Below are 24,922 nucleotides of genomic sequence, written 5' to 3' on the forward strand. Positions count from 1 at the left end.
TCAATGGGGTCACGCCTGTCGACCAGCGCGCTGCCACCTATGGCGCCATAACACCCTCTCCCGCATCGCGGCGCATCATGTACTAATAGAGCACAATGTACATTGGCCCCCCAGAAAGCATCGTCTGAGCACGCAAACAATCTACACAATCCATATCACAACCCCTTCCCCTCCAGTCTTCCAACACGTCTGCATCGAGCACTACCCGTCCCCAGCCATCCTCCTCGGATCCGGCAAGATGACAAACCGCGTGCAGAACACCGTTCTGTCGGGTATCATCTCTTCTCCAACCCCTTCCTCGCCCTTTTCCTCTTCTTCCTCCTTTCCCTGACTCGACTGCACCTGACTTGACCCCTGACTCCCCTCGCTCTGGCTCGAAAACCCGAATGGTGGCGGCTGGGGCTTGCGCACCGGCGGTCTAGCAGGTAGCTGACCTGACTTCCTCCCTCCACCCGCTCCTTCCGCTTCCCCATCCATCCCCCGCCCCTCCCCCCTCGCCTCCCCAAACGGCTTCCACACCCACACCTCCCTCCCCACCTCGAACGCCGCCGCCTCCCTCACCACGGCGCGCGTCGCCTCGCGCATCCGCACCTCGCGCGCCGCCTGCCGTTTGGCATCGTACGCGGTCGCTTGGTGCTTGGCGTCGTACGCGCGCTCGCGCGCGTCGAAGGCGAGGACGGCGGTAAGGAGGTTGGGGGTGGAGGTCTTTGAAGAGTTCGTTGCAGACCTGTGCGAGTTCGCCGTGGTCCCATGCGAGGTCGAGGCTTCGCGTGAGAGAGAGAATCCACGTTTACGCTTCTTGTGAACGTGTACCGTCTCTTTCCCCTTCCCTTCCCCCTTTTCCACTCCCTCCACCACCTCACAAACCGCGATTCCCGCGCTCCACTTGTCCGGCACGTTCCCCGCGTAGGCGCCCTTCGACGGCTCTGGGGCGCGCACGATGCGCTTGATGCGCAGACGGAGGTCGGGGTGCAAGCGTGGTTGGGGCTTCTTGGTGGTAGCAGATGGGGGTTGAATGGCGGCAGAGGGAGATGTGGCAGAGGTCGAAGGCGTCTTCAGCGCCGAAGTGGAATGTGGTTTGACTGGCGTAGACAATGGTTTGGCAGGCGTACCCACAGACCTTCGTGTGGTAGAGTCGGCCTTGGCCGAGGTCGACGATGGTTTCCTTGGCGTCGACAGCCCCTTGACCGGCGTTGACAGTGCCGCCTTCTCCAGAGCAAATAGCGGTCTACTCAGAGCTGACACCGGCTTGCGCAAGGGCGCCGACTTAGCACTGCCGGTGATCTGCCTGTCCATATCTGTCTGCCACAATGCCACCGCTGACTGCGTGCTCGCAATGAGCGATGCCGCCCGTGCAGCCAACCCGCCTCTGAAAACATGTAAGCATTAAGCTCAGCATAGACCTCACCTTTCATATCGTGAAAGGAGAATGAAAAACTCACGGAACATGCCTCTCAGGCCTCACCCCATCCTTCTTCGACGGACTCCGATACAGCCCGCGCTCCTCCTCACTCAGCGGCAGCACCGGGACCACCGCATGCGACTGCAGCATCAACGACGCCACCTCCGCGTTCCCCGCCTCCGTCCCAAACTCGGTCGCCTTCGCGACATTTGTGGTCAGAATCGTCTTCGTGAACTTGGGAGGCGTCTTCGGTGCGGGTAAGGGTGGCGCCACTGCAGGTCTGAGTTTTGGTGTCGGTTTCGCCGCGGAGACGGGAGGAGGAAGGGGCGGTGGACGACGCGGAGTGGTTGTGTTGGTTGTTAGCGTAGTGAAGTTGGGTAGGTGCAAGTTTGGGGCGGACTTGATCGGCGTTTGACATCGCAAATCCACGACGCGCGAGCGTGGCTTTTTGCTAGATGTTGCAGGAGACGGAAGGGTATCATTCGTCCGATGGAAAGGGTTGACCAGCGAAGACGGCTTCAGCGGTTGCAGCGTCTTCCGCTTCGACGGCGGAGTTGAGGGGAAAGGAGGTGGGGGTAGCGGTAAAGGTAGCTTTCTCGCAGAGCACTGTTCTTTGTTGGCGCTAGAGCTAGTAGCGAAGCTCGATTGGAAGCCTTCCGAGTATATGCGCGCTTTCGGCCGCTTGCTCGACTTGCTCGACGTGATGAAGCCATCTGGGGTAGGGAAGCAGGATGGAGATGACTTCGTTGGGGTATGCCGTGCAGTTGCGTCTATTCTCGGGCGCTTGCTGGGCCGCGGATCCTGGATTCCCGGTCAGTATCTGCAAGACGCAGTCTTTGTCTATGTCGCTTACCGAGAACTCGTTTATCGGAATTCGCTTCATGACTGACGTCGTGAGAGAAGGTTGTTGTGGCGTAGCAGTCGAGAAATGTAGCAGCAGATGTTGCGTCGTCTAAGCAGAAGGGCGAGCGTGCATGATGGTGGTAAGAAGCAAGAGGCGACCTGGGGAAGGATGTTCGGGCCGAACGCTGATACGCGCGTAACAAGGTAATGACGTCACGCGTCACAGCCGAGTCAGATGGGCGCGTTTCCTCTACGCGTCGAACTTGCAAACGGAGAAAACTCTGTTTCAACAAGAGACATTTCGCACATATGTTTTCTCCTTCGAAATCTCCGTCGAAATCATGGTACATATAGACATACATTCAGCACTTACAACGAAGGTTACTTGCTCTCCCTCTGCTTGAAGAAATCCTCAATCTTATCCTCATCCATATCCGTCGTACTCCAGATCGGCTCATACGCCTCCACATTCTCCTTCATCAACTGCAGCTTCCCCAATATCCGCTTTCCCGCATCCGGGCCCAGAGGCAGCCTCCGCCACTGCGGCTTTAGCTCCGCCGCCGCCGTGCCCTCGACGACCTCGAATATGCGCTGCACGGCCTTCTTCGTGTCGCCGACCTGTTTGGCTTTGATGTGGAGGTCGTCGTAGGTCTGGAGCTGGCCGACGAATTCGGGGTACTCGGTCTTGTCAGTGGAAGTGGCGCGCTGAGTTGTCGCAGCGGTGCCCAGGAAACCGGTAGGGAAGTAGCCGGCCTCGACAATCGTGACTGAGATGTTCCAGCGCTCGACTTCGCGTGCAAGGGCTTCCGAGATGGCTAGTTGGATGCGTCAGCATTGTCGCCCTGAGAAGGAAAAGTCATCTACGCACCCTCCAAAGCCGCCTTCGACGAGTTGTACGCCGCAAACGGCGACATGCCAGCCATCGCCGCCACGGACGACATCATATAAACCTGCCCCGACTTCTGCTTCTTCATGATAGGCAAGATCGCCTGCGTCACAGAGATATGGCCAAAGAAGTTCACTTTGAACTGCTTCTCGAGCTCGTCTAGCCTGCGAAGCCGCTGGTCAGCATCGCGTTCCCTCTAGGCCCTCCTTCCACGCCCTTCCCGCCCTTCCGATCCCCCCCCTCTTCCCTCACTGCCGACGTCGACAAACCAGACCTCACACTCACAGCAACTCCTCCACCGGCGACACCAGCGGCCACCCCGCGTTATTGAACAGCACATCCACGCGCCCGTAGATACCCTCCACGTCCTTCAGCGCGGTCTTGATCTCGCTGTCCGGCCAGCTGAGATCGAGCTGCAAGGGTGTGGCCTGCGCAATGGACGCGGGGATCTTCTTAAGGTCGCGCGCGCAGGCGATAACCTAGTTGTATAGACCCGAGAAGGGGTGGGGAAAGGGGAACAGCGACCGCAGGAGAGGTAGAGCGCAGAAGAGGGAAGGGCGGATAGAAGGAAGAAAGTTAGCATGCATATACCTCTCCACAGCGGACTCCGCAAGCGCACCTTATGCCCCCGCGAAAGCACCAACTCCGCGAGCGCGAGCCCGAAGCCAGAGTTGGACCCAGTGATCAGCCAGACTTTCTCGTTGGCCATCGCAAGTAGCTTATAGAATTCAATGGTCTTCGCAACCGTTCGATCGTCGTAGAGCCGCTCGCGTCGCCTGCAGATCGCGTATAGGAAAGGAAAGGAAACAGGTTATTCCGACGTAGATCCCAGAGACCTCCACTAGCCGAGTGAAGGTAGAGAACAAGCCCCCGGAGACAGGCTAGCGGCGACCATATGGACGATCAGGCAGTTTACAATTGTCGGGAACGCCATCCTGCGTTTGAGGTGCAGCATCGATGATAGCGCGAGATAGGCACGCAGTTACCCCATTCTATGGGCAGGGGACCCTCTGGCGAGTCCGAGGGAGGACGGACTGTAGGCTGCGTTCTCGAGCAGCGCGATGGTCGCGGACAAGAAGGCTGCTGAAGGTGGACGCCGAAAGCAAAGCAGCGTGGCGTCGGCCAAACACGCTTCCCCGCATCGACATCCTGTCATCCTCGCCTACAACGCCCTTAGCAGCTTCTCACGATACACACGAAAGCGGACAGTCTACGAGATCCAATGTATTAAATAGTTCTATGTGCCGACTATCATGAACACCCAGCTCCAGCCAGGGTCGCCTGCGGTAACGAGAGGTGGGGTCAAAGGTGTAACATATGTACAGAAAGCGGGTCGTGCCAGCTATGTGCAGATAGCGGGTCATCCCAACCCGTTTTCCGACGAGCCATTGTTGTCCGAGCCATCGTTTTCCAGCTACCGCGCCCAGCGCACGGTAGCATAGTGTGTAAGTGTAGGTGAGAGGGTCAGGGCTGAGCGGTTGAGGGTTCGATCCAGGGAGAAGTCGGGAAGAGGAGGAAGGTGACGATCCAAGAGCAGAGGGCGAACCGTCTAACTCCAGACATCGAGGAGCAAGCGCGAGCGCTCCTTCAAGAGCTTCAACTCCGCCGCGCCCTCAACCTCCGCCGATCCACCCTTCGCCTCACCGAGAATCCGCGCCAGCGTGTCCTCCACCGACTTCGCCATGTTCTTCGCGTCGCCGCAAATATACACGTAGCCCTTCCCATTCAGCACCGCGTCCGCGATCCGGTCCTTGTCCTCCCAAATGAGATCCTGCACGTAAATCTTCCCCCCATCCGGCTTGTACGGCGGCTCGCGCGAGAACGCGCAGCGCATCTGGAACTTGCCCTTCAGCTCCGCCTCGTACTGCGGCCACTCATCCTTGTACAGGAAGTCCTCGTCCGACCGCCGGCAGCCGTAGTACAGCGTGATACTGCCCCAGTCCGCGAGTGCGTCCTCGCCGTTCTTCTCGATCGACCGCCGCGCGAGCGCGATGCGCTCCTGCACGAAGCCGCGGAAGGGCGCGACGCCGGTGCCGGGGCCGACCATGATGACCGCGCTCTTCGGGTTCGTCGGCAGGCGGAAGGTCGAGCGCCGCACGTGAACGGGGACCTTGTAGATGGTCTCCTCCCGGTATGCGCCGCGCGGGCCCTCGATGCAGTATCGTGGGAAGTCGGTCGACTCGGCCGCGCTAGGGTCGTCGGAGCTGATAAGCGGGACGTTGTCCTCGCCGTTGGCGGCAGCCTTGAGATTGAGGAGGAAGTTGGAGCCAGTGCCGTAGACCCACTTGTGCTGGACCTTTTCGGACGGGATGTTCTCATACTTGAGAACGACGCAGGTGACGTGAATGGCGTTGGGGTGCAGCTTCGGGCTGGAGGAGATGGAGTAGTAGCGGGGCTGGAGGCGGGGAATGGAGGAGACGATCATGTCGAAGGGTATATCCCAAGCAGTGGTGTTCTCGGGTGTCGGTCTTGCCTTAATGTCGTTACCGGCGGCAAGCTGGAGGACCTCGGCTACTCGCAAGCAGCCATCAGTGACGACCTTAGCGAAAAGCTCCTTGTTGGAGTTGAGTTCCCGCATGTAGTCGCCTGCCTCAGGGGTAGGCGCATACTTCGCGAGGTTGCCGAGTATTTGGCGACCAGCGACAGCGCTGATGTCGATGTAATGCCGGACGACAGTGCCGTAGGTGGTAGGGACGGGGAAGGGCACCTTGGCAAGGGCCGGGTCGAGGGATTCGATGTTGATGACCGTATCCTTCTTATTGTGGAGGCCGAGGGCGCAAAGAATGCGGTCAACCTCGACATCCGCGTTGGTAGGCCAAACGCCGACGTGGTCGCCGTGCTGGTAGGACATACCAGAACCTTCAATGCCGAGCTCCATGTGCACGCAATTCCGGTCCTTGACATCCTGGAACAGCTCACGGGCGACAAGGACGGGCGCGGGGTATGGGTTCTTCGCATCGTGGATGCCCTTCGTCTTCGTCAAGGCGCGGGCGGAGAGTTCGCCTGATATGGAGATGAGCGGGACGCTGGGCGCTAGTTTCGGGAATACGTACCAAGATAGACCTTGTCTTCTGGATGAGTCTCAAGCTCCGATACGACGAAGTCCGCACTGTCGCCGCCCTGACCCTCCTCGACACCCATCGCCTCGGCGAACGCCTCCCACATCCCATCTTTCCACGCAAGGTAGTCCTCCTCCATGCTCTTGTCATCGTCACCCTCTCCGCGCTCGCCGATGCGGACGGCGCCCATGTCCTCGAGCATCTTGTCCATCTTGCGCGCCATGAGGTTGTAGTGCTCGTACGTCTTGTTCCCCAGGCCAAACATGACGTACTTGAGACCATCGAGCTTGTGCTCCCCGTTGGAGAACTCGAAGGACTCATCCTCGAAGTTCTGCAGGAGGGTGACGGCATTGTCGGTGGGCTCGCCCTCGCCGTACGTCGCGAGCACAAAGATGACGGCGCAATCCTCGGGCACCTGGTCGAGGTTCTCGAAGTCGTAGTCCTCCGGGTCGCACACGAGTGATGCGAGGCCGAACTTCGTCTTCGCTTCCTTCGCCAGGCGGATAGCGTACTCCTCAGCCGTACCGGTCTGCGAACCGTAGAAGATGACAAGACGCTTGTTCTATAAATTAGGCGCTTCAGTAACATGTCCTTTACGACAGGGAGTAGCCGACACACCCCGGCCTTCATCTTCGCGACAAAGTCTCTCGGGTTCCCCTCGCCTGCGGCTGCCTTCGTGGTGGGGACGGGGACGGAGGACGTTTTTGAGGAGAAGATCTGGTCACGGAAGAGATAGAGGACAGCTGCGGCGCCCCCGACGCCGAGGATGGCCACATCTTGCGAGGAGAGGTTCATGACGGAGGGAAAACGAGGAAAAACTGCTGGAAATGCATGTTGAGTGGAGGACATGTTATGAGTGTCGTGCGTGCGTACCAAGAGCAACCAAGACGTGTCCCGCGCGCTATATACGTGCTGCTAAGGATCGTGTTGAGTCGGGGGTCCGTATTCGCCGCGCGGACTGGTGCGTGATGGAGGCAAGAGACAACGAGTCGGGGCGCTCAGCTCCGTTCGCTCAATTTCACCTGGCGCATCGGCCCGACTGCCTCTGGCTTCCCCGAAAGACACCCGAAAGATGTGCAGCCCGAATATCAGCTCATTTTCGAAGCCATCAGGCCTAGTCCTCACGCAGACCCTGCTCATTCTCAAGGTAGACAAGCTCCGACGCCGCTGACAAGCTCATCCGCACAAATGACCGCTTCAGACAGGGAATTTACTAGCGCAGACAAGCGTCAAGTGCCGCGGGCCCGAGAGCCGCATCTGAATCCCACGCGTGGGCCCGGATATCAACTCCGTGCAAGCGCACCATAACATCCCAAAGCGTCCACGTCGGCGATGGCATGTACACGTAGCGTCTCAAAGTTCGAATAGATCTGCAACGGCTAGTCACTTGAACGGGCCCTTCACTATTGCAACAGGGACTGGACATCTCCGGCGGCATCACGGCAGGCAATGAAGGACCCCCGACTGCCTCTCGGGGACATCAGAGTCGTGATGGCGGGCTCTGCGGGGACGTCAACGCCGGCGACGGAGGAGGCATCGCAAGCAATGAGAACATGATATGGACGAAATCAATGCCTGCCTGAACCCATACTTCCTTCAAGGCCTAAGCAGGGGCGCCAAAGCCACGAAGGTAGCCTTTGTCCCAATATTTGTGAAATGACACCAGTGTTTCAAAGAATTTTTGCCAGTGTTGAACGTGGCACTCAGCAGCTAGCCAGGTCCATGCAGCAGAATACGGCTTTTTCCACCTTCTAACAATGCGTGGTCCAGCTTGTATGGAGTGTATAGCGGTGACGCTTTACTCCCCACCTACCCAGCTGACACCAATAAATTATCGTCCCAAGTTGAACTTCGCGGAAAATGCCGAGCATGTAACGTGACCGCCGAGGAGCGCGAATGAGATCAAGTTCGTGCACCCGTTTTCCTCCCCTCACTGCGCTCGCCCTATGTACGGCATCGCCGACAAGCGGGATATCCGCGCCACTCATACTCATCTCTGTTGGACGATACCTCGACATCAAGTCCTCAAGTATACCTCTCGTATAACTTTCGCAACATGACACTATGCGCGCCCGAATAGGATGCGCCTGGGTCAGCTACTGTCTTGTGCGCGACATATGTAACAAACCAGTGAGCGGCTAGTAACTGGAAAAGTCTTCCCCGAGCCCCACCCAGCGTATAGTCTCACACCCTTACCCCAATGCTGCGTACCGCGCAAGCCAGGTGAGCACTCAGTGCAGGAGTTAGGCTTACCATGCGTAGTTCCTCAGCCATAGCGAATCCCCAACGCACTCTTCTGCTCTGCCCCCTCCCCACTCGCTCCTCCCATCCCTCGAATGGAATGGCTTCTGCGGCGACATTGCGTATCACGGGGGATGCACATGAGGCGAGTACGGTGACGCGGAGAGCGGGCCGGGCTCGGCTCACGGAGATGATGAAGAAGATTCCCACGAGGTTACTCTGTAACGAAGTCTCGATTGAAAACCTTGCCCTCCTCCCTTGGAGGAGGGCCCTTTTATACCTACAGCTGTAAGTAGTCATAACTAGTCACGGAGTATATATACGAGTCATAAGAAACCAGGAGAACCTCAAGGAACTCCAAAGGAAATACCCCCGCGAGGGGTGAAGGCAGAGCACGTGGCGTCGGCTAAGGCCGAGGCGTCACATACCCCCCTCCAGCGCCTTCTAAGGCGCTCTGTAAGTACAGTAGCAACCAGTAAGTAGCACGTATGTATAGAATAGAAACGAGTCTTTGTTTTTGTATATATTTCGAACCTTTTCTGTAAGTAACTTTCGAGCCGTTGTTCTGATGATCTCTAGTAAGTAGTAAGTAACTACTGGTTCCCCTTGCCCTCGCGCCGCTTGGCACGGTTCGCCTCGAAGGCCTGCTGGCGGCGGGCGTTCGACAAGCGCCCCTGCATCGCCTCGATGGCCGTCACCTCACGAAGGAGGAGCTCCTCGTTGGTGGGCTCGGGCACCTTGCCCTCCACCTCGTCCATGTAGCGATGCGCGGCCGCTCCGCTGCTGATGTCGAGGATCTGACGCACCCAGAAGGTCCGATCAATGCGCTGCTCGTCGGGGATGGGTCGGACTTTGCCGGTCGCGAGGTCGATCGGGCACATGTGCTTGCCGAAGTCGGCGCGCTGGAGGATTTCCACGAACTCGGCATAGCCGGACGGGACCTCAACAACGTCGTGGCGGATTCCAGTAGCAGTGATGCCGTCGCTGAAGCGCATGTACTCGACGAGGATGGTGAGTGGGATGCGGTAACTGAAGAGGTATTCTTCAGGGTCGTTGCGCGCGTAGATAGGGATGACGAGGCGGCGTCCGCGGATCTCCCACGTCATGGGAACGATGCGGCGGTGGGCGAATTGGGCCGGGCCACGTGGCTTGGCGCGGCCGAGGAGGAAGCCGTCGTCCTCGGAGGCGCGCTTGGCGGGCGTCGTCTCAGCGGCGGCGGACGGAGGCGCGGTCTTATCCGCACCAGCGTCGGCGGCGGCGTTGACGCGCGGGATGGGTTGCTTCATGACGTCGGAGCGCGCGGCTTCCTGCTGGCGGATGCGGTCGGCGATGATACCGGCATTGTACTTGGCGCGGGCGGCCTCCTTTGCGCGGAGCGCGGCGGCGGTGTCGACAGGCGGCTCGCTGTCGATGAGAGTGGAGGCGGCAGAGCCGGCGGCGTCGAGGACGGACGACATCGTCTTGGGCGCGGGTGCCGGCGGGGCGGCCTCGGAACTGGGTGGGTCGACATCCATCGGTTGGACCGAGTCCGCCTTGTTGCCATTTTTGATCGCCGGCGCCGTTTTGGCCTTGGTGTGGGAACGGGTACCGACACGGTTGACGTTGGGCGAAGGGGAAGGAGAGTTGGGAAGCGGAGGTAAGGTAGAAGTATCCATAGTATGTATGTAGAGAGAGGAAGAGGAAATGGAGTTGGTTTGGCATACTGACTGTCCATCCCTTTTAAGGGGATCCCAGCTAAGCCCATTACCCGATTCGTCGTGAATCTCGCCATCGGGAACACGAGGCTCGATCGTGAGTTCGAGATTCCCTACATACAATTGGATATCCCCGGGGTCTGGTTCAGATCCAGCCGGGAGATCACCCGCTTTGTCAACGCCAAGCGCCTCAAGGTACTGCTTGACCTTCTCGAGGGTGGCAACATTCTTGATCGGGATCCAGGACATGTCGCCTGGCTTCCACTTCACCTTGAGTACTGCATCAGCACCCTTGCCGTGATGTCCCACAATCTCCTCAATTGCCCATTCTTTCTCCCAGGCACCGAAGTCGGCCACCTGAGTCTCAAGGCGGCCCGGAAATAGCCGATCATCATTGGGAATATGAATTCTCAATAGAGACGCGTGGAAGCGCGGGTGTATTCCCCGCTGCTTCAACTCCTTCGGGAGATCAAGAAGGAAGGCCTCATTGCCTAGATCCTTCAGGATGCGGTATGGTCCAATGAACTTGGGAAGTAGCTTACGAACGCGGCCCTTCGGGAAGTTCATGTTGGCAGTTGAGACATATACTAGATCGTTCTCGGCAAAAGGCGCGCGGATGCGGCGTCGATTGGCATCACGTGTCTGCTTGACACGCGCGGCGAGCACTGCGTCATGAGCCTGCATGATGGCCTGCTTGACGCGGCGCGCATAAGTCCGCACCCCGGGATATTCCGTCGTGGGTGCGTCCTCCCAGATCATGGCGCGGGGCATGCGACCAGTATTCAGGAAGAACGGTGCATACCCCGTGCTCTCCGAGCGCACGGAGTTGATCGCAAACTCAACCGCCGGCAATTTCAGGACCCAGTCCGATTGAGCGGGCTCGACGCATTCGCGTATCATCTGGACAACTGTCCGATTGGCCCGTTCAGTTGATCCGTCGGTCTGCGGATGGTATGCAGTTGACATGCGCAGCTCCGTTCCGATCAACTTGTGCAGGTGAGTCCAGAATATGCTCGTGAAGAGCGAATCCCGGTCACTGACTATGTACTTGGGGAGCCCATGTAGCTTATAGACTTCCGCAAAGATAATGTATGCCAGAGTCTTGGCAGTCACATTAGTACGCGTCGGAATAAGATGTACCATGCCGGTCAGCAGGCAGATCACGACGAGAAGGTAATTGAAGGTCCCATTGTGATTCTCGCTCTCGGGAAAGGGACCCGTGAAGTCTATCCCGATAGCTTCCCAAGGCGTGCCAGGCACCGGCAGGGGATTCAATAGCCCGTACGGCTTGTGATTGCTGGGCTTATTCCAAGCGCACGTGGTGCATGATGCGATGAACTTCTGCACATCAGGCACCAGCGTCTTCCACCACACCTGATCACGGAGCACGGGGATAACCTTAGCGGCACCGAGATGCGCGAGTAAGGTGTGTGCTTCCTGAATAATGAGTCCTCGCACGGAGCGACCACTTTCCTTGATGTTCGGAATGCACAGCAGACGACGAGAGTCCTGCTTCAGGAAGATGAGTCCGTCAACCACCTCAAAGTTTCGGAAGTGACTGGGTTCTTCCAATATCTTGGCAAAGAACGGATCGTCCTGATACTTATCCCGGATCAAATCTTCAATGCGTACACCCCGTGTGTGATTGGGTATAGCCGTCAAGATAGGTTCCGTGAGGCTAGGAGGTGCGATATCATTATCTTCGTCACCTTCCGCGCCGACCGAGGTCGAGACACGTGTTTCCTCTGCTGAGGCTGGTGTCTCGCCTGTCGGGTGTTCTGGTTCGGATTCCGACATCTGGACAGCACTAGGTATGTCTATATTCGCATCCTCTGTGATTGGGCTGCCGACGTCGGGCGACGACGGGCTGTCTTCGACAGCGCGCGAGTGCGCGTTCTCTCGGGTACCCGAGGGGTACTCGGAAGATGCCGAATGTGATGTTCCGCTGACATCACCTCGCGTGGCTTGATCGGAAGCAAACGCGTGATGAGCTGGCAGCGCGTTCTGCGCTGCTTCCTTCTCACTCATCTCGTCTTCAAACGCGTTCGGGTCACTTGCAAAAGGTTCGACCGGGTCGTCTCCCCCCTCCAGACGCGTCGCGCGTCTATCAGAATCGCCATCCGCCGCGTGATCGCCCACAATCAAGCGGACGGATCCTTTCTTCGCAGCGAGTCGGCGAACCCAGTCGTTGAAGGCCTTCGTCGAGCCTTTCGGACGACCGCGACCACGGCGTGGAGCTGCGTCGTCCCCGCCTTCTGGCGCAATTGCCAGGGCGCCAAGCTCGGTCACAAGCGGCCGAGTAATGTCCATACCGTCGTAATCGACAGAGCCATCCTCATCAAAGGATGTATATTCAGAGGGAGAGCGCAGTGTTCCAGGTGCGTCGCCCTCGTATATGCGTGATAGTGCATCAGCTAACACGTTATCCACGCCCGGCAGGTACACGACTTCGAAGTCAAACTCGCCCAACTTCTCAAGCCAGCGCGCTTGCCGCCCCGAAAGGTTTGGCTGCCGCAGAAGATGGACGAGACCACGATGGTCAGTCACCCACGTAAAGTGGAATCCCTGAAGTAAGTCGCGATGTCGCTGCATTGATTCCACGCCAGCTAACATCTCAATCTCATGTACAGGATAATTCTGCTGAGTCGTGCTCAGCTTCGCGGAGAAGAGCGCGATTACCGTTCCGGTACGCCAATCCTCCCCTTCAACGACTACTCCTGACAAAGACGACTTAGAGCCGTCGGTCAGAAGCCAAACGCGCGAAGTGGGCTTGCCATCCGGCCCGAGGGTGATGCCTCGGCGTGAGACGCGCTTGCTCGCGCTCACCAGCCGCTTGCAATCCTCAAACGCGCGCTGCTGCGTGAATCCCCACTCCCATCGGTGAGTTTCGCCGCACAAATCGTGCAAAATGCCCAGGGGCGCGGCGATCTCGGCGACATTGTCGGCGAGCCAGCCCACCGCGCCACAAAATGCGCGAACTAACTTCTTGTTCGTAGGCACCGGCCACTTCGCGACCTCGTCAACGCGGGCAGGATCGACACGAATGCCGTTCGCATCAACGATTCGCCCAAGTACGCGCACTTCAGGCTCGAGGAAGTGCAGCTTATTAACACCCAGATAGAACTTCTCGCGCGCCAGCACCTCAAGCACGGTTTTGACAGCGCGAACATGCTCTTCGAGCGTGTCCGTGTATATGACAATATCGTCAAGGTACACGTCCATGAAGACACCTAGGTAAGGGCGAAAAATATGCGTCATTATTGCCTGACACGTCGCGACAGCATTGCAGTCGCCCTGGAGCATAACCTTGCTCTTCACGTTACCATCAGGCGTCGCCATGATGTTAACGTCTTCGTACTCAGGTAAGACACGTATTTGCTCATAGTGGTCTTTCCCGTCGAGAATTGACCAATATTTCGCAGCGGCGACGCGACGCAAGATCGCGTTCTGGTCGGGGAGCGGGGACGACAACTTGCGCGTGTTGTCGTTGCGCTCGCGCAGGTCTACAACAGTACGTAGCTTCGTCTTCTCGCGCTGATTCTTCGCGATGAGAAGCATGGGCACCGTGTTCGTGGCGGTGGTGAATTCCCACCGCCCCGAGCGCATATATGCGTCGCGTTTCTCATTCCATTGCTCACGAAAGATTGCAGGGCAATTCGAGCGACGGAACGGGTACCGACGGTCGGGGTCTATGATGGGAATCGTGTGATTAATCGCACGCAAGGGCGGGAGCTCAGTCTCCGCGATGGTCTTGCACAAAGGTAAGGCCATTTCGACTAGATGCTTCCGAATAGCTTCTAACTCGTCCGAGCCAGGCTCGGGCTCTACGTTCGCCATGAACAAGTCGTCGACGTGTGGCCCCTCAAGCGGCAGCGCCTCAACGCTCCCAATGAGGATCTTCGGCGGGTTGATGGAGAACGAGATGGAATGCTGGTACAGGAACGGAGTCCCGAGGACGACGTCGTAAGTCGCGAGGTTCAAGACGTCAAAGACGCGCTGCTCGTGTATAGCTGACCATTCAAAATCTACAGACGTATGAAAATTACATTTCGAGCGCGACCCGCTCACTGCCATCGTCATGGACACCTGGCCATCGTGCTCAATGAGCGGAAGGCGCAGTTGAGTAGCGAGAGCCGAGCTCACGAGATCTACTGACGAACCAGAGTCTACTAACGCCTTGCAGGGATGCCCGCTTACACGAACGACGAGGACGATGGGCCTCGGGATGCGGCGGCCGCTCCCCCGCGGGAAGACGGCTGTCCGTTGCGCAACGCGTGCGGACGAGGACGCCAACGGCGCGGAGCGCCCCTTCGATACTGCGAAGACCGTCAGCTGACGCCATGGAAGACGCGAAGCTGGGAAACGTACCGGCACGTTGGACGCCATGCGCACCATCGTTGCCCACGCCTGTGCGAACACGCCGGACTCAATCAGGTCCTCCGCGGGCTCGCGAAACCAACGCGCGGGGAACGCGCCGTCGGGCTGCGTGAAGACGTCGAAGCTTCGACGCGCTGCGGCATCAGCAGGCGACTCGAACCAGCGCGACATATAGCGCTTCGGGTGAGCCGTGTTCTGATGCCCACCCACGAAGTAGCGCATGCGCTGATACATGTACCAGTACCAGACGTTGATACCGGCGTCAATGTCCTTGAGACGAAGACCCCACGACACGCCCAGGAGCGTGTCGCACACGAGGATGACCGGCGACCCAGAGTACGGCCGGAAGGCGTAGAAGCGGGAGAGGTCAGCGCGACGCTGCTCCTCGCCGACTACGCGTCTGACTGCCCAGTTGAGGGCGTAAGCGACGCTCTCGGGCACGAGATCCCCGAGGGTAGTGCCCGTGGAGTAGAGGTACGCCATGCGACGAGCCTGTGAGGTGTCCATCCCGAAGTCGACGCATATCTGACGCGCAACGTAGTCCTCCATCGAGAAGCCTTCGCGGATGAAGAACGCATTCGGGATGCGAAGCGGAGCCAGTTCGCGACGCCCAGCTTCGGCCTCAACAGTCTCGAAGAGGGAGACACAATCGTCCTGGGTCTGGACTGGCAGGAAACGGACGGGCGCGCCATCGCAAAGATACGAGAGCGGCGCGAGGTTGTGGAACATCGCATCGCGCAGCTTCTCGCCGTCGCCAGGCCAAGCGCGCACGGCGTTCAGCGCGAACGCACCACGCACCCGCCACTGCCCCAAGTCGCCAACGTATGAAGGGTCGCAGGCGCGACCGATAAAATCGGCATACTCGGGTGTCTCGCAGAGGGCGAGCAAGTCGTCGCCCGAGCAAAACTTGGGAGGCTCGCGCCTCGTGCGCAGCGCAATTCGCGTGTAGTAGTCGAAGAGCGGCTGCACGTAGAGGTGGGGGCGTCCGGGAACGTCGCCACAGACAAGCGGACAGTCCGCGAGGACGTGTGTTGCCCACGGCGGTGAGCACGTCGTGCAGCGTGTACTGTCCGGGTTAGACCCAGGTGAGTCGTGCGAGGGTTCGAACTGAACCATATTGACTGACAATGTAGTCGTGTTAGTGATGCCAGCACGTCTCTGGTCGAGCAGACGTGCCTGTTCGATTGCCACCGAGTGAATCGCGAGACCAGGAGGTCCAGAAGACGTCGAAGGTACGTGGTTCGCTTCGGGACAGTTTCGGCTTATATGGTCCTTAGACTCACAGCGGAAGCAGCGCCCCTCTTCACGGAGGCGCTTCAGGAGCTCAGGAGATTTTCCTGGCTTGCGGTTAGGAGGGGCGCGACCGTTCGCGCTCCTTCCATTCGGCGCGGAGGTACGTTGTGACCCCCTTGCCTGTCCGCTGAATTTACCTCCAGTGGTCCTCGAGCGTTCATTAGAGCTCGAGGTGCGCGTTCCAGCGGCAGCAGACGCGTTCGCTGGCGGCCTAGAGGAGGGAGCAGAAGAGCTCCCGCCTCCAGAACGTCGGGACGATGCAGATGCGCCACCCGTGCCGCTTCCGCGGTTGGGGGGCGATCCACCATGGTCGTCAGGGCGCCTGCCCTTCGCTTGGGCTCGGGCAGCGTAGCTAGCCTGCCAGAGCTGCAGAGCACGTCGGTACGTAGGCTCTAACTCATCAACTTCTTTGCTGAAGCCGTCCTCCATCAGGCGCTTCACGAGCCAGGAGTCAAGGCCTTCCCAAAACTTCAAGACCCGGTTTCGGCTGGTCTCCTCAGTCAGCACCACCCAGAAGCGCTCTAGATCGTGCATGTAGTCGCGGAGATCGCGATTGTCTTGGATACAGGACTTGTACCGAGTACGACATTTGTCTTTGTAGTTTAGACTGAAACAGTGATCGAATAAATCTCTGAAAAAGTCGTCTAGATTTGCGCTTCGAGAAGCACTAAGCATGTAGTTCTGCTTGTAGAACCTTCTGGCCTTGCCAGTGAGCCAACGCGAGACAACGTCGGCCTGCCGAGTGGCTGCCACTCGACCATCAGTGACATACTGAAGAGAATCAATGACGAAGGTCCAGAAGGCCTCATCGTCCTCCCGGCCGTCGTAGGACTCGGGAGGCTGCGGCTTAAGGCGGCTGGCCTTACCCGCGCTGTCAAACTGTCCGTCGTCATCCGAGTCTGAGCTCGGAAGGCCGACTACACGGCTTCTGATCATAGCCATGTACTTGTCCCAGTAGGACTCGCCCCCAGCTACATAGCTCGGACGAAGCTTGTCTTCGGGACTAGAAGCCTTCGAAGGACGTTCACGATGCACCGCGGGGGGCACAGAGGCCTCCGCGGTCTCGCGCTTGATTGCGCTCAGGTCACGTGTCGGTTGAACTTCGTTCGGCACCGATCGCTCACGTGCGACGCTCGCAGCGCGCGAGCGTGCGGCGCCAGACCCATCCGTGAGGAGTTCGACGAGATTGTCGTACCTCTCACTGAGCTGGCTGACCTGCCTCGCCAGTTTGGCATTGAGGGCGGCGTAGTCCGCGGCCTCAACAGTCTTGAGGTGGAGTGCATCGAACAGATCGGCGATCTGCTTGTTTTCGGCGGCGCGGGGTTCCAGATTTGCCAAAGACACCCTTGGCCCCTGATTGGGCACTTGAGCCCGCGATCCCCGAGCTCGATTTGCGGCATCCAGGATGTCCCGCTGAATCTCGGGATCGTGTTCGACCTCGTCGAAGTCGAGATTACCGAAATTGCGTAGATCCGGGCCTTTACCCTTATCCATCCGGTCCCTACTGTTTCCGGGGATAGAGCTCTCAGGTACGTTCACGCTTTCGGACTCGCGAGCCCCGTGCTCGCTGTTCTCATCATACTGAGGGAAAATTTTATTCGTAGTATTATCTACTTCCGTGGACTCTGGCGCGATAGCGCGACTGCCCACAGCACCCGGTGCACGCGGCTGAGCACCAGCTTCAGGCACGAGGCCGTCGGCGGCATGCGCGTGGGTCGGGGACTGAGCAGCGGCATCGGCCGACCACTCGCCCTCTCCAGGGTCTGCTCCGTCGAGAGCAGACACCTGGCGGGATACCCCCACCGTCGTGGCGGAAGCACCCGACGACGGCACAACGTCGTGTTGCACCGTCGCATGCTCGATGACCTGGTCATCGGCGGTGGCAGGCGGCGCATCTTGAGCGCCCGCCGTACCCGAGTCGGACTCGTTGTCCGAGAGTGCACTAGTGAAGGAGTCGTCAGTACCACGCCACGCGGTCTGAGACTCACCGGTGTCAACCGACGCTGCGCGAGGGCGGAAACGTCCGCTGGAGTCGCGCAGAGGTTGAGCTTTTGGCGCCATTGAGATTGTCGACAAGGAAGAAAGGGTAATTAAGCCGCGAAGGGTGCCGGGTTGATCAAGTCCGTTGCCTTAGCGGGGGGAATAGGGGTAGGTAGTGAAAACTTTGCTGGTTGCTGGTTGTCGAAGTCGAAGTCGATGTTTCTATCGAGGACGTCGAGCGAGAGAGTAAAAATATGAGGCGAGTACGGTGACGCGGAGAGCGGGCCGGGCTCGGCTCACGGAGATGATGAAGAAGATTCCCACGAGGTTACTCTGTAACGAAGTCTCGATTGAAAACCTTGCCCTCCTCCCTTGGAGGAGGGCCCTTTTATACCTACAGCTGTAAGTAGTCATAACTAGTCACGGAGTATATATACGAGTCATAAGAAACCAGGAGAACCTCAAGGAACTCCAAAGGAAATACCCCCGCGAGGGGTGAAGGCAGAGCACGTGGCGTCGGCTAAGGCCGAGGCGTCACAGCACACGACGCGCGTCCGATCTGGCTGCGCTCAGCCGTGTCAGTACGCTGAAATGAAGCCAGCGACAGTGAATTTTTTTCTCTTTTTTCTTTCTTTTTTCTGCCTTTATCTCCACAACGAGGTGCGCGTCGCATTGACACACGAGCAGGGGATGCAGGGACCAGGAGATAAGGCGAGCAGGAGAGTTGGGCAGGCAAGAGTAATGCACAAGCAGGGGCGGGAGGAAAGGTGAATGCACGAGCGAGCGAATTGTCGCCGTGCGTAGTACCTTACACATGTCCCCTTCCTCCCTTCCATGACCCTCCTTGAGCGCGACGGCGCGCGCATGTCGTGGGGCGAGCACGATACACGAACTGCGCAGCGTGTGCAGCATTCCGCTCACCGCCAAGCTCGTACCGCGCCCTCGGCGGGTATTTCCCCATATCCGCGGCCAAAGAATCCGTTTGGGGGAGCAGGGGCTCACTGCCCTTCCCTCACCCAGGATTGTCTACATTTTTCCACGCCTGCGCTCAGCGCGTCACGATGCGCGTTGTCATTTAATGCAGATTTACCTGTATATGCGTTTTTTCGAGCTCTTACTATTGCGCGGCCATTCCAGAGAAAACAGGCCGGAGGAGTCGACGGGCCCGGCACTGGTCTTGTATCTATGCCCAAAGGGCCGCTTAGCAAGTGCGGGCGAAAGAGTACACGGTGGGGTCGGGTTGCGCCTGGGATGAGACCCCACGTCGCTAAACACGGTCAAGCCGTATCAGCCTACAACCAATGGCAGGGTCGAACTGCAGACAAACATAACGAAAGCATGACGAGGTTTGGCTGAATTGAGAACCTCGCTCTACTAGGTGTCTGGCACACATGCCACGTACGTGTTAGAGCTCATTGCGTGCGATGTCTCCTCCGTCGCCGACGTCGACGTCCCCGAGGGCGCATCAGAGCCCGCCATCACGACTCTGATGTCCCCAAGAGGTAGTCGGGGGTCCTTCATTGCCTGCCGTGATGCCGCGGAGTTGCCCAGTCCCTGTTGCGATACCCGCCGGTCACCGCAGGCCCCGCGTGTCACCCACAGCAAGCCGCTGCCGCGTTCCCCAGGCAGGGTGCGCGCTAGGGTCGGACAGCACCCTCCCCGCTTCCTCCACCTCTGGGCTATCCACCCCCAGCTCGTAAGCGTACAACTCCTTCGCCAAGGCTGCCCACGCCCGCGTCGCACTCGCACTGTGTGGCTTCTTCAGTATCTTCATCTCCAAGATGACAAAAGGAAGCATCCACTCACTCTTGGTGCGCAGCCGCCACCCACGCCGCGTCCGCTGCCAGTCGGCCGCGCTCGCTGTGGTAGCCCGTGGACGTACCCAACCGCCACAGCAGTCGGACAGTCCGTATGGCCTCGAGCCCGGTGATCTTGCCCTCGGCCCAACTTGCTAGCCGTGCGTACTCGTTCACCATATCTGCCAACTGGCGATCCAAGGCGCTCGACTTCGCCTCCGGCAATGCACACACAGAGCAGTTGCATTCAAAGCCATATCGCTCCTTCAGATGCGCCCTGAGGTTAATAGGCGCGCGTTAGCATGATGCAACCCAATAGATTAGATTGTAAGGGAAAGAAGTATGCTGGACTAAGAAAGCTGGATCCAACTCACCTGCGGTCATCTCGGGCACGCTTGGTATCAAAGTACGTCGTGAGCAGCTCCTGTGACCTCTGTCAGCCGCCAGTAGGGTCATCCGCCTTCAGGCTTGGGGATACCATTAGGCTCGACAATAAGCCACCCTAGGCTATCCTCAAGCCTAACCCGAGCCCCACGCACCTCTCCCTTCGCTATCGGCTTCAGCGCGTGCACCACCAGCGCGCCCTCCTTCTCCCTCCAGGAGTACACCGAATTGAACGCGCGCACGCACCCATGGTTCAGGCGCGCCATGCGGGGGAAGATGCCCACCATATCGCCCGCGGCGACGGCGTTCGTCTGGAAGATCGCGAGGGCGTGCGCATCGGGGTCGGACGCGGGGTCAAAGTCGTCCGGTAGGCCGACGTAGGAGAGGTCGAAGAAGGCTGCTCTGCCTTCAGGAGAGGCGGCGCGTAAACCTTCTGCGATGACGCCTTTGGGGTTGCTAGCTATGATAGGATGAGAGTTTAGACGCAACAGTGAGAAAAAAGGAAGGATATGCTTACTCGAGAAAGGTACCCGAAATAAGGGCTTCTCTCGTATGAGGAGTTCGCCGCGCTAGGTTGGGTCATAATCAGCTCCCATAAGTGGTAAGGGAATATTTACCTCGATATCGCGGACAGCAACCAGCCCCTTGCCTCTTCCGGGCAGGTCAGCCAAGGCGAACTTGCTCGCATCACTGTCGCTGTCGCCGGTATGTGATAGATATCCCTGGTCGGGACGCCACAGATGTCCATCCAAAAGATTCACAGGATATAAAGAGTATGCGAGGAGCGCAATAACAACCGCGCCTAATACCAAGGGCGTCCGAGCCAGTCGGACCCAAAAACCAAAAGTGTTTGCAGTTTTTGCTGCTGGCTAGGACGATGAGGCATGATCACAGTACAGGGAAGACGTTAGCTCACATTTCCCTTGTCGAGTTTGGTAGCAGTCGAGGGGCCAGCCCTCTTCGACGACTTTCCAGCAGCGCCCTTCATGAGTGATGACGGCAAGGTGCGTCCACAACGCGAACGTGACTTCGACGTGACACCGGCAGTTGCCGAAGAATGTCGAACAGCGCAAGCGGCCGGCGTCAAGCCTTCTGCCGTTGACCAGGAATATGCTGCCAAGGATTCATCAACCCTCATGCTATCATGAACGTCTTGAGCTGGCCTGGTTCAACATTAGGGGCAAACTGAGCAGCGAGCGGACTAGGCCTAACTATCAGTCCGCCTTGATCGAGTTCTATCTAGACGTCGAACACAGGTATACACGATGTGTTGTGCTTTTTGACATTCGCAGGAAATTATCAGGCCCTGGATGCTTGTCAGTGAGCGCGAACAATACCAGGTATCGCGCGTACTGCAGTGACCCTCCCGCCGGACGGTCCGCCACATGGCTAAAGGTTAGCCACCCCTCTGCCATATAGTGTTTGCCTGCAAAGAGATCAATCGTCCATAGGACATGATTTTCTGAGTCGCACGGACACCTCGACGATGGCACGAACAAAGCTCAAGTCAACAAAGCCAAACATCGCCTCGCCTCCCACTTCCCCTTCCGGCCTCCAACATCACCACGCGCCTTGGCCCGATCCTTCGTCCGCCCACCACCCAATACCCACCGCGGCCTCGACCACGATGTCCACACCAATAACACCCGCCCGCGCTTCCTTCCTCCCCGACCACGACACCACCGCCAACCATGCCAGCACCTCAACGAACCCGCCGCCCGCCATGTCGCCCGAGCTCGAGCAGACGCTGACGCTGCTCGCCTCACATCGGTCGGTGCTGGGGTACATTCTGCTGTCACGAGGGCAGCCTGTCAGTATCATAAGGCACTCGGGCGTCGTGTTCGATGGCGAGCAGGGGAGGAAGTACGCGCATGCGATCGCGCGCATCGTGGAGAGCGTGCGGGTCGGGTTGGAGGAAGTCAATCACGGGGAACAGGATGCGGTGCGTGGGCGTGGCTCATGTGAACTGGAATGTGTGCTGACGACATCGTTATGCAGGACGACGTGCGCTTCATGCGGATACGGACAAGGAGACATGAGATTATGATCTCGCCTGGTGCGTGTAGTGGTCAAAGGCCCGAGCTTGGTCGCTGACGGTACTTCCACAGACGAGCGATACTTGTTAGCGGTGCTTCACGACCCCACGGCGACATAAGCCTTTGTTTTCGGTCCTCAGTTTCGTCCTGCACGCATTGTATCCTTAGCTTTCCTGGATTCCATCATCTGCTTGCTGTGCCTTCACTATCGTCGCCTGCCCGCACGGTTTATGGGTCTCAGGTCTGCAGACTAAGGAAGGCTACTCGCCCAATAAGCAGGCCCTTCGTGATATGATCATGTCCTGTGGACGAAACCTCCAATCGTTCCTCTAGCAACATACATGCAAGTTCAATGCTGTCCTCCTAAACTATTCCATGGTGCGTGATCCTTCAATGCGTTCTCCAGCAAGCCGTAGGGCTGCGATTACGGTAGGCTGATAATGTACTTCGTAGATGGATGAGATAATATCTGTCGCGTCGTCAGCCGTTTGCCCCCACCACCCATCTCGCAAACACTCACAAGATAAGATACAAAGTGAATGAAGAAAGGCGACTCGGTCATGCCATGAACCACGACTTACGGCGCTTCTGCGGCGTGGGGGCAGGTGTTTCAATGTCGGCGGGTACTATAGGTGATGTGGGCTCGGACTGCAGTAGCGTCGTCAGCACGTTCCCTGCGCGGCGGGGATGTGGGCTACTCACTACCTCTGAATCCGAGTCGAGGTCAAGCGAGTCGAGGGACGGTGTCCGTGAGCGGGCAAGTTCGATCGACCGCGCCCGGAGATGGGTCATGTCCTGCATCTGGAACTCGGAGGGCATCCTCTTCTCGTCGGCGATGGGCGTGTTGAGGAGGAGCGCAAACGTGTGCGCCGCCTTTGAGGTGTATGACGAGGAAGGCATTCCGAGGGTGTGATGGATGGGCGGGTTCCAAAGGTGATTGGTGAGGTGAGCAGGTGCTTGCTGGACTTGCAAGGCGTGGCTTCCAAGTGTAGGATGAGGTGGCGCGAAAGGTGTATGCGACTTGACTAGCGCGGGGGTACTGACGTTCTCACACCTCCCCACCCACCTTTATAGCCCACACCAATGTCTGCGATTGGTGCCGCCTCCCAGGTCTCGGGCAGGCACCGTCTCGTCAGCGGCTGGCCTTGCTCCGCGACATGGGGGCGGGGGTGACATCAGACCTGCCCACACGCGCGAGACGCGCTGGGAGTTCGGTCAAAGCGGGTGACACATTCCACCTTTCCGACTGCCGGGACGCGTCTGCAGCCAACCGATGGCGCGATTTACCGAGGCCTCGCCCTCGGGAGGGGAAGGAGGAGGAGAGCATGGTGCACGTCCAGGCTCTTGGGGGCGCTGATGATCATGATGAAGGGCATTCACGCTCGACCTGCAGGCTCACAATAGAGGCCTAGACCTCTCCTAAGTATCCAAAACGGTCTTCAAAGCGCGGGCTATCCCCATCCAGCTCAACGCACTCGCCCCGCGGGGAAACTTCCATATTTCTCGGACTCACGGGGACGGGCAGGATGACGCTCTTCTATCGGCAACGCCCACTATCTGCGAGGCTCTAGACGGTGATCGATGGCTAAGACTGCAATCGTCACAGGCGCATCGTCCGGGATCGGTAAGTGGATCGTGAACCTTGTCAATGCCTGTATAGAGCGTTCTACTTACACCGTGATCTCATTACAGGACGCGCCACAGCCATCGCACTAGTACAGAAAGGCTGGAATGTATCCATCGTCGCTCGCCGCCGTAATGAGCTGGAGATCACTGCGGGTCGATGCGGCGGCGACCGCTATCCCTTTTCTGCGAAGCTGAGGATATGCGTCGGCGATGTGACGGACGAGGCCTTCGTCAAGTATGTCTTTGAGGATGCGGTGAAGATATTTGGTGGGTTGAACATCTTATTATCTTGACAGAAAAGCTGATATCTGGGTATAGGCAGAGTCGACATGGTCTTCAATGTGTATATCTGCTCATTCGCTGTATAATCGAGGACGCAAGCTGACGCCGCTGTAGAACGCCGGGATGAACGTGCCGCAAGTACCTATCGAGGACCTCTCACTGGAAGCTTTCCAAAGCGTCCTCAACGTGAACCTCGTTGGGCCATTCCTCTTCACCCGAGAGGCCGTACGGACCTTCAAGGCGCAAACGCCGCAAGGAGGTTAGTATGCTTTCATACGCTTCTCGCTGAGTAGCTAACGACTTGGCCTTCCAGGGCGAATCATCAACAATGGCTCCCTTTCCGCGCATGTCCCGAGACCCCAGTCGGCGCCTTATACCTGCTCGAAGCATGCCATCTCTGGGCTTACGAAGGTGACTGCCCTCGATGGCCGTCCCTTCAATATCACTTGCACGCAAATTGACATAGGTGCGTGCTCAAGCATTCCCAGTCTGCCACTTCGTTTCTTTGCACATCGGCCTGCACTTCATCGACCAACAATTTCGCAGGAAACACCCAAACCGAACTCATGTCCGTTCACCAAGCGGGCGCGAAGCAGCCGGATGGCACCCTCCACCCTGACGGCACTTTCGAGCACCGCCTGCTCGTCGAGCCGACCTTCGACGTGAAGCACGTCGCGGACGCGGTGGTGCATATCGCGGAGCTGCCGAACGAGGTGACGGTGCTGGAGATGAATATCATGTGAGTGGACGCTCTTGTAATCCATGAGAAAATCTGCTAATCACTTTCAAGGGCCTCTGGAGCGCCATTCGTCGGGAGAGGGTGAAGGTGATTGTCTTTCGCTGGGCATGATTGCCTTGAAGATGGAATGACATGACGAGATGTTCACTGGCTCACGAAATACTATGTACTTGTAAGCAGGGCGCTTTCGAAGTCTCATGTCAAAGCTGCAGCGCTGTCGAATGGTAAGACTGCTACTCGCCCAATATGCGACGGCAGAGGTACTTGGAAGCCGGTTAGCTTCG

At 58.3% G+C, this 24,922-nt stretch overlaps 8 protein-coding genes across 8 annotated transcripts; 2 read left to right on the forward strand and 6 right to left on the reverse strand.

Annotated features, from left to right (window-relative positions):
- Nucleotides 1-189: 189 nt before the first annotated feature.
- SCHCODRAFT_01123248 (uncharacterized protein) lies at nucleotides 190-2,382 on the reverse strand. The gene is made up of 3 exons (XM_003034303.3): nucleotides 2,256-2,382; nucleotides 1,443-2,203; nucleotides 190-1,369 (listed from the first exon to the last, which is right to left on the reverse strand). The coding sequence occupies exons 1-3, from the start codon at nucleotides 2,283-2,285 to the stop codon at nucleotides 202-204; spliced, it is 1,959 nt and encodes a 652-aa protein (XP_003034349.1). The 5' UTR covers nucleotides 2,286-2,382; the 3' UTR covers nucleotides 190-201.
- Nucleotides 2,383-2,558: 176 nt separating this feature from the next.
- On the reverse strand, nucleotides 2,559-4,192 carry SCHCODRAFT_02614735 (NAD(P)-binding protein). Its single transcript, XM_003034304.2, has 4 exons — nucleotides 3,751-4,192; nucleotides 3,417-3,610; nucleotides 3,114-3,295; nucleotides 2,559-3,060 (listed from the first exon to the last, which is right to left on the reverse strand). The coding sequence occupies exons 1-4, from the start codon at nucleotides 3,838-3,840 to the stop codon at nucleotides 2,627-2,629; spliced, it is 900 nt and encodes a 299-aa protein (XP_003034350.1). The 5' UTR covers nucleotides 3,841-4,192; the 3' UTR covers nucleotides 2,559-2,626.
- Nucleotides 4,193-4,334: 142 nt separating this feature from the next.
- Nucleotides 4,335-7,140, reverse strand: SCHCODRAFT_02614737 (riboflavin synthase domain-like protein). Its single transcript, XM_003034305.2, has 4 exons — nucleotides 7,064-7,140; nucleotides 6,809-7,008; nucleotides 6,185-6,752; nucleotides 4,335-6,134 (listed from the first exon to the last, which is right to left on the reverse strand). The coding sequence occupies exons 2-4, from the start codon at nucleotides 6,983-6,985 to the stop codon at nucleotides 4,681-4,683; spliced, it is 2,199 nt and encodes a 732-aa protein (XP_003034351.1). The 5' UTR covers nucleotides 6,986-7,008; nucleotides 7,064-7,140; the 3' UTR covers nucleotides 4,335-4,680.
- Nucleotides 7,141-18,360: 11,220 nt separating this feature from the next.
- Nucleotides 18,361-18,763, reverse strand: SCHCODRAFT_02614748 (uncharacterized protein). The gene has a single exon (XM_050344673.1). It carries the CDS (start codon nucleotides 18,639-18,641, stop codon nucleotides 18,420-18,422), a length of 222 nt encoding a protein of 73 aa, XP_050201615.1. The 5' UTR covers nucleotides 18,642-18,763; the 3' UTR covers nucleotides 18,361-18,419.
- A 585-nt stretch (nucleotides 18,764-19,348) lies between these two features.
- On the reverse strand, nucleotides 19,349-20,943 carry SCHCODRAFT_02493772 (uncharacterized protein; the record flags this gene model as incomplete). The annotated part of the gene is made up of 7 exons (XM_003034308.2): nucleotides 19,349-19,523; nucleotides 19,582-19,848; nucleotides 19,946-20,004; nucleotides 20,111-20,415; nucleotides 20,473-20,524; nucleotides 20,573-20,677; nucleotides 20,872-20,943. 7 exons carry the CDS (start codon nucleotides 20,941-20,943, stop codon nucleotides 19,349-19,351), a joined length of 1,035 nt encoding a protein of 344 aa, XP_003034354.1.
- Nucleotides 20,944-21,463: 520 nt separating this feature from the next.
- On the forward strand, nucleotides 21,464-22,381 carry SCHCODRAFT_02614753 (uncharacterized protein). The gene is made up of 3 exons (XM_050344674.1): nucleotides 21,464-21,897; nucleotides 21,954-22,011; nucleotides 22,064-22,381. The coding sequence occupies exons 1-3, from the start codon at nucleotides 21,583-21,585 to the stop codon at nucleotides 22,108-22,110; spliced, it is 420 nt and encodes a 139-aa protein (XP_050201616.1). The 5' UTR covers nucleotides 21,464-21,582; the 3' UTR covers nucleotides 22,111-22,381.
- SCHCODRAFT_02493507 (uncharacterized protein) lies at nucleotides 22,360-22,891 on the reverse strand (the record flags this gene model as incomplete). The annotated part of the gene is made up of 3 exons (XM_003034309.2): nucleotides 22,360-22,460; nucleotides 22,573-22,639; nucleotides 22,694-22,891. 3 exons carry the CDS (start codon nucleotides 22,889-22,891, stop codon nucleotides 22,360-22,362), a joined length of 366 nt encoding a protein of 121 aa, XP_003034355.1.
- A 652-nt stretch (nucleotides 22,892-23,543) lies between these two features.
- Nucleotides 23,544-24,843, forward strand: SCHCODRAFT_02614759 (NAD(P)-binding protein). Its single transcript, XM_003033733.3, has 7 exons — nucleotides 23,544-23,615; nucleotides 23,684-23,884; nucleotides 23,936-23,958; nucleotides 24,014-24,158; nucleotides 24,213-24,365; nucleotides 24,446-24,638; nucleotides 24,690-24,843. The coding sequence occupies exons 1-7, from the start codon at nucleotides 23,573-23,575 to the stop codon at nucleotides 24,721-24,723; spliced, it is 792 nt and encodes a 263-aa protein (XP_003033779.1). The 5' UTR covers nucleotides 23,544-23,572; the 3' UTR covers nucleotides 24,724-24,843.
- Nucleotides 24,844-24,922: the final 79 nt, after the last annotated feature.

This window comes from Schizophyllum commune, assembly GCF_000143185.2.
Source record: "Schizophyllum commune H4-8 unplaced genomic scaffold SCHCOscaffold_3, whole genome shotgun sequence".
NCBI lineage: Eukaryota > Fungi > Basidiomycota > Agaricomycetes > Agaricales > Schizophyllaceae > Schizophyllum > Schizophyllum commune.

Excerpts from the sequence above, each read along its gene's own strand:
- SCHCODRAFT_01123248 (XM_003034303.3), bottom strand. The coding sequence starts at position 2,285 with ATGAAGCGAATTCCGATAAACGAGTTCTCG. Across the intron at positions 2,204-2,255 it reads TTCCGATAAACGAGTTCTCG|GATCCGCGGCCCAGCAAGCG; the intron begins GTAAGCGACATA and ends CCGGGAATCCAG. Across the intron at positions 1,370-1,442 it reads AGGCCTGAGAGGCATGTTCC|AGGCGGGTTGGCTGCACGGG; the intron begins GTGAGTTTTTCA and ends ACATGTTTTCAG.
- SCHCODRAFT_02614735 (XM_003034304.2), bottom strand. The coding sequence starts at position 3,840 with ATGGCCAACGAGAAAGTCTGGCTGATCACTGGGTCCAACTCTGGCTTC. Across the intron at positions 3,611-3,750 it reads TGCTTTCGCGGGGGCATAAG|GTTATCGCCTGCGCGCGCGA; the intron begins GTGCGCTTGCGG and ends CTATACAACTAG. Across the intron at positions 3,061-3,113 it reads GTCGAAGGCGGCTTTGGAGG|CCATCTCGGAAGCCCTTGCA; the intron begins GTGCGTAGATGA and ends GCATCCAACTAG.
- SCHCODRAFT_02614737 (XM_003034305.2), bottom strand. The coding sequence starts at position 6,985 with ATGAACCTCTCCTCGCAAGATGTGGCCATCCTCGGCGTCGGGGGCGCC. Across the intron at positions 6,753-6,808 it reads TCGCGAAGATGAAGGCCGGG|AACAAGCGTCTTGTCATCTT; the intron begins GTGTGTCGGCTA and ends CCTAATTTATAG. Across the intron at positions 6,135-6,184 it reads AGAAGACAAGGTCTATCTTG|GCGAACTCTCCGCCCGCGCC; the intron begins GTACGTATTCCC and ends TCTCCATATCAG.
- SCHCODRAFT_02614748 (XM_050344673.1), bottom strand. The coding sequence starts at position 18,641 with ATGCGCGCGCCGTCGCGCTCAAGGAGGGTCATGGAAGGGAGGAAGGGG.
- SCHCODRAFT_02614753 (XM_050344674.1), top strand. The coding sequence starts at position 21,583 with ATGTCCACACCAATAACACCCGCCCGCGCTTCCTTCCTCCCCGACCAC. Across the intron at positions 21,898-21,953 it reads ATCACGGGGAACAGGATGCG|GACGACGTGCGCTTCATGCG; the intron begins GTGCGTGGGCGT and ends ATCGTTATGCAG. Across the intron at positions 22,012-22,063 it reads TGAGATTATGATCTCGCCTG|ACGAGCGATACTTGTTAGCG; the intron begins GTGCGTGTAGTG and ends GTACTTCCACAG.
- SCHCODRAFT_02614759 (XM_003033733.3), top strand. The coding sequence starts at position 23,573 with ATGGCTAAGACTGCAATCGTCACAGGCGCATCGTCCGGGATCG. Across the intron at positions 23,885-23,935 it reads GGATGCGGTGAAGATATTTG|GCAGAGTCGACATGGTCTTC; the intron begins GTGGGTTGAACA and ends ATCTGGGTATAG. Across the intron at positions 24,366-24,445 it reads TTGCACGCAAATTGACATAG|GAAACACCCAAACCGAACTC; the intron begins GTGCGTGCTCAA and ends ACAATTTCGCAG.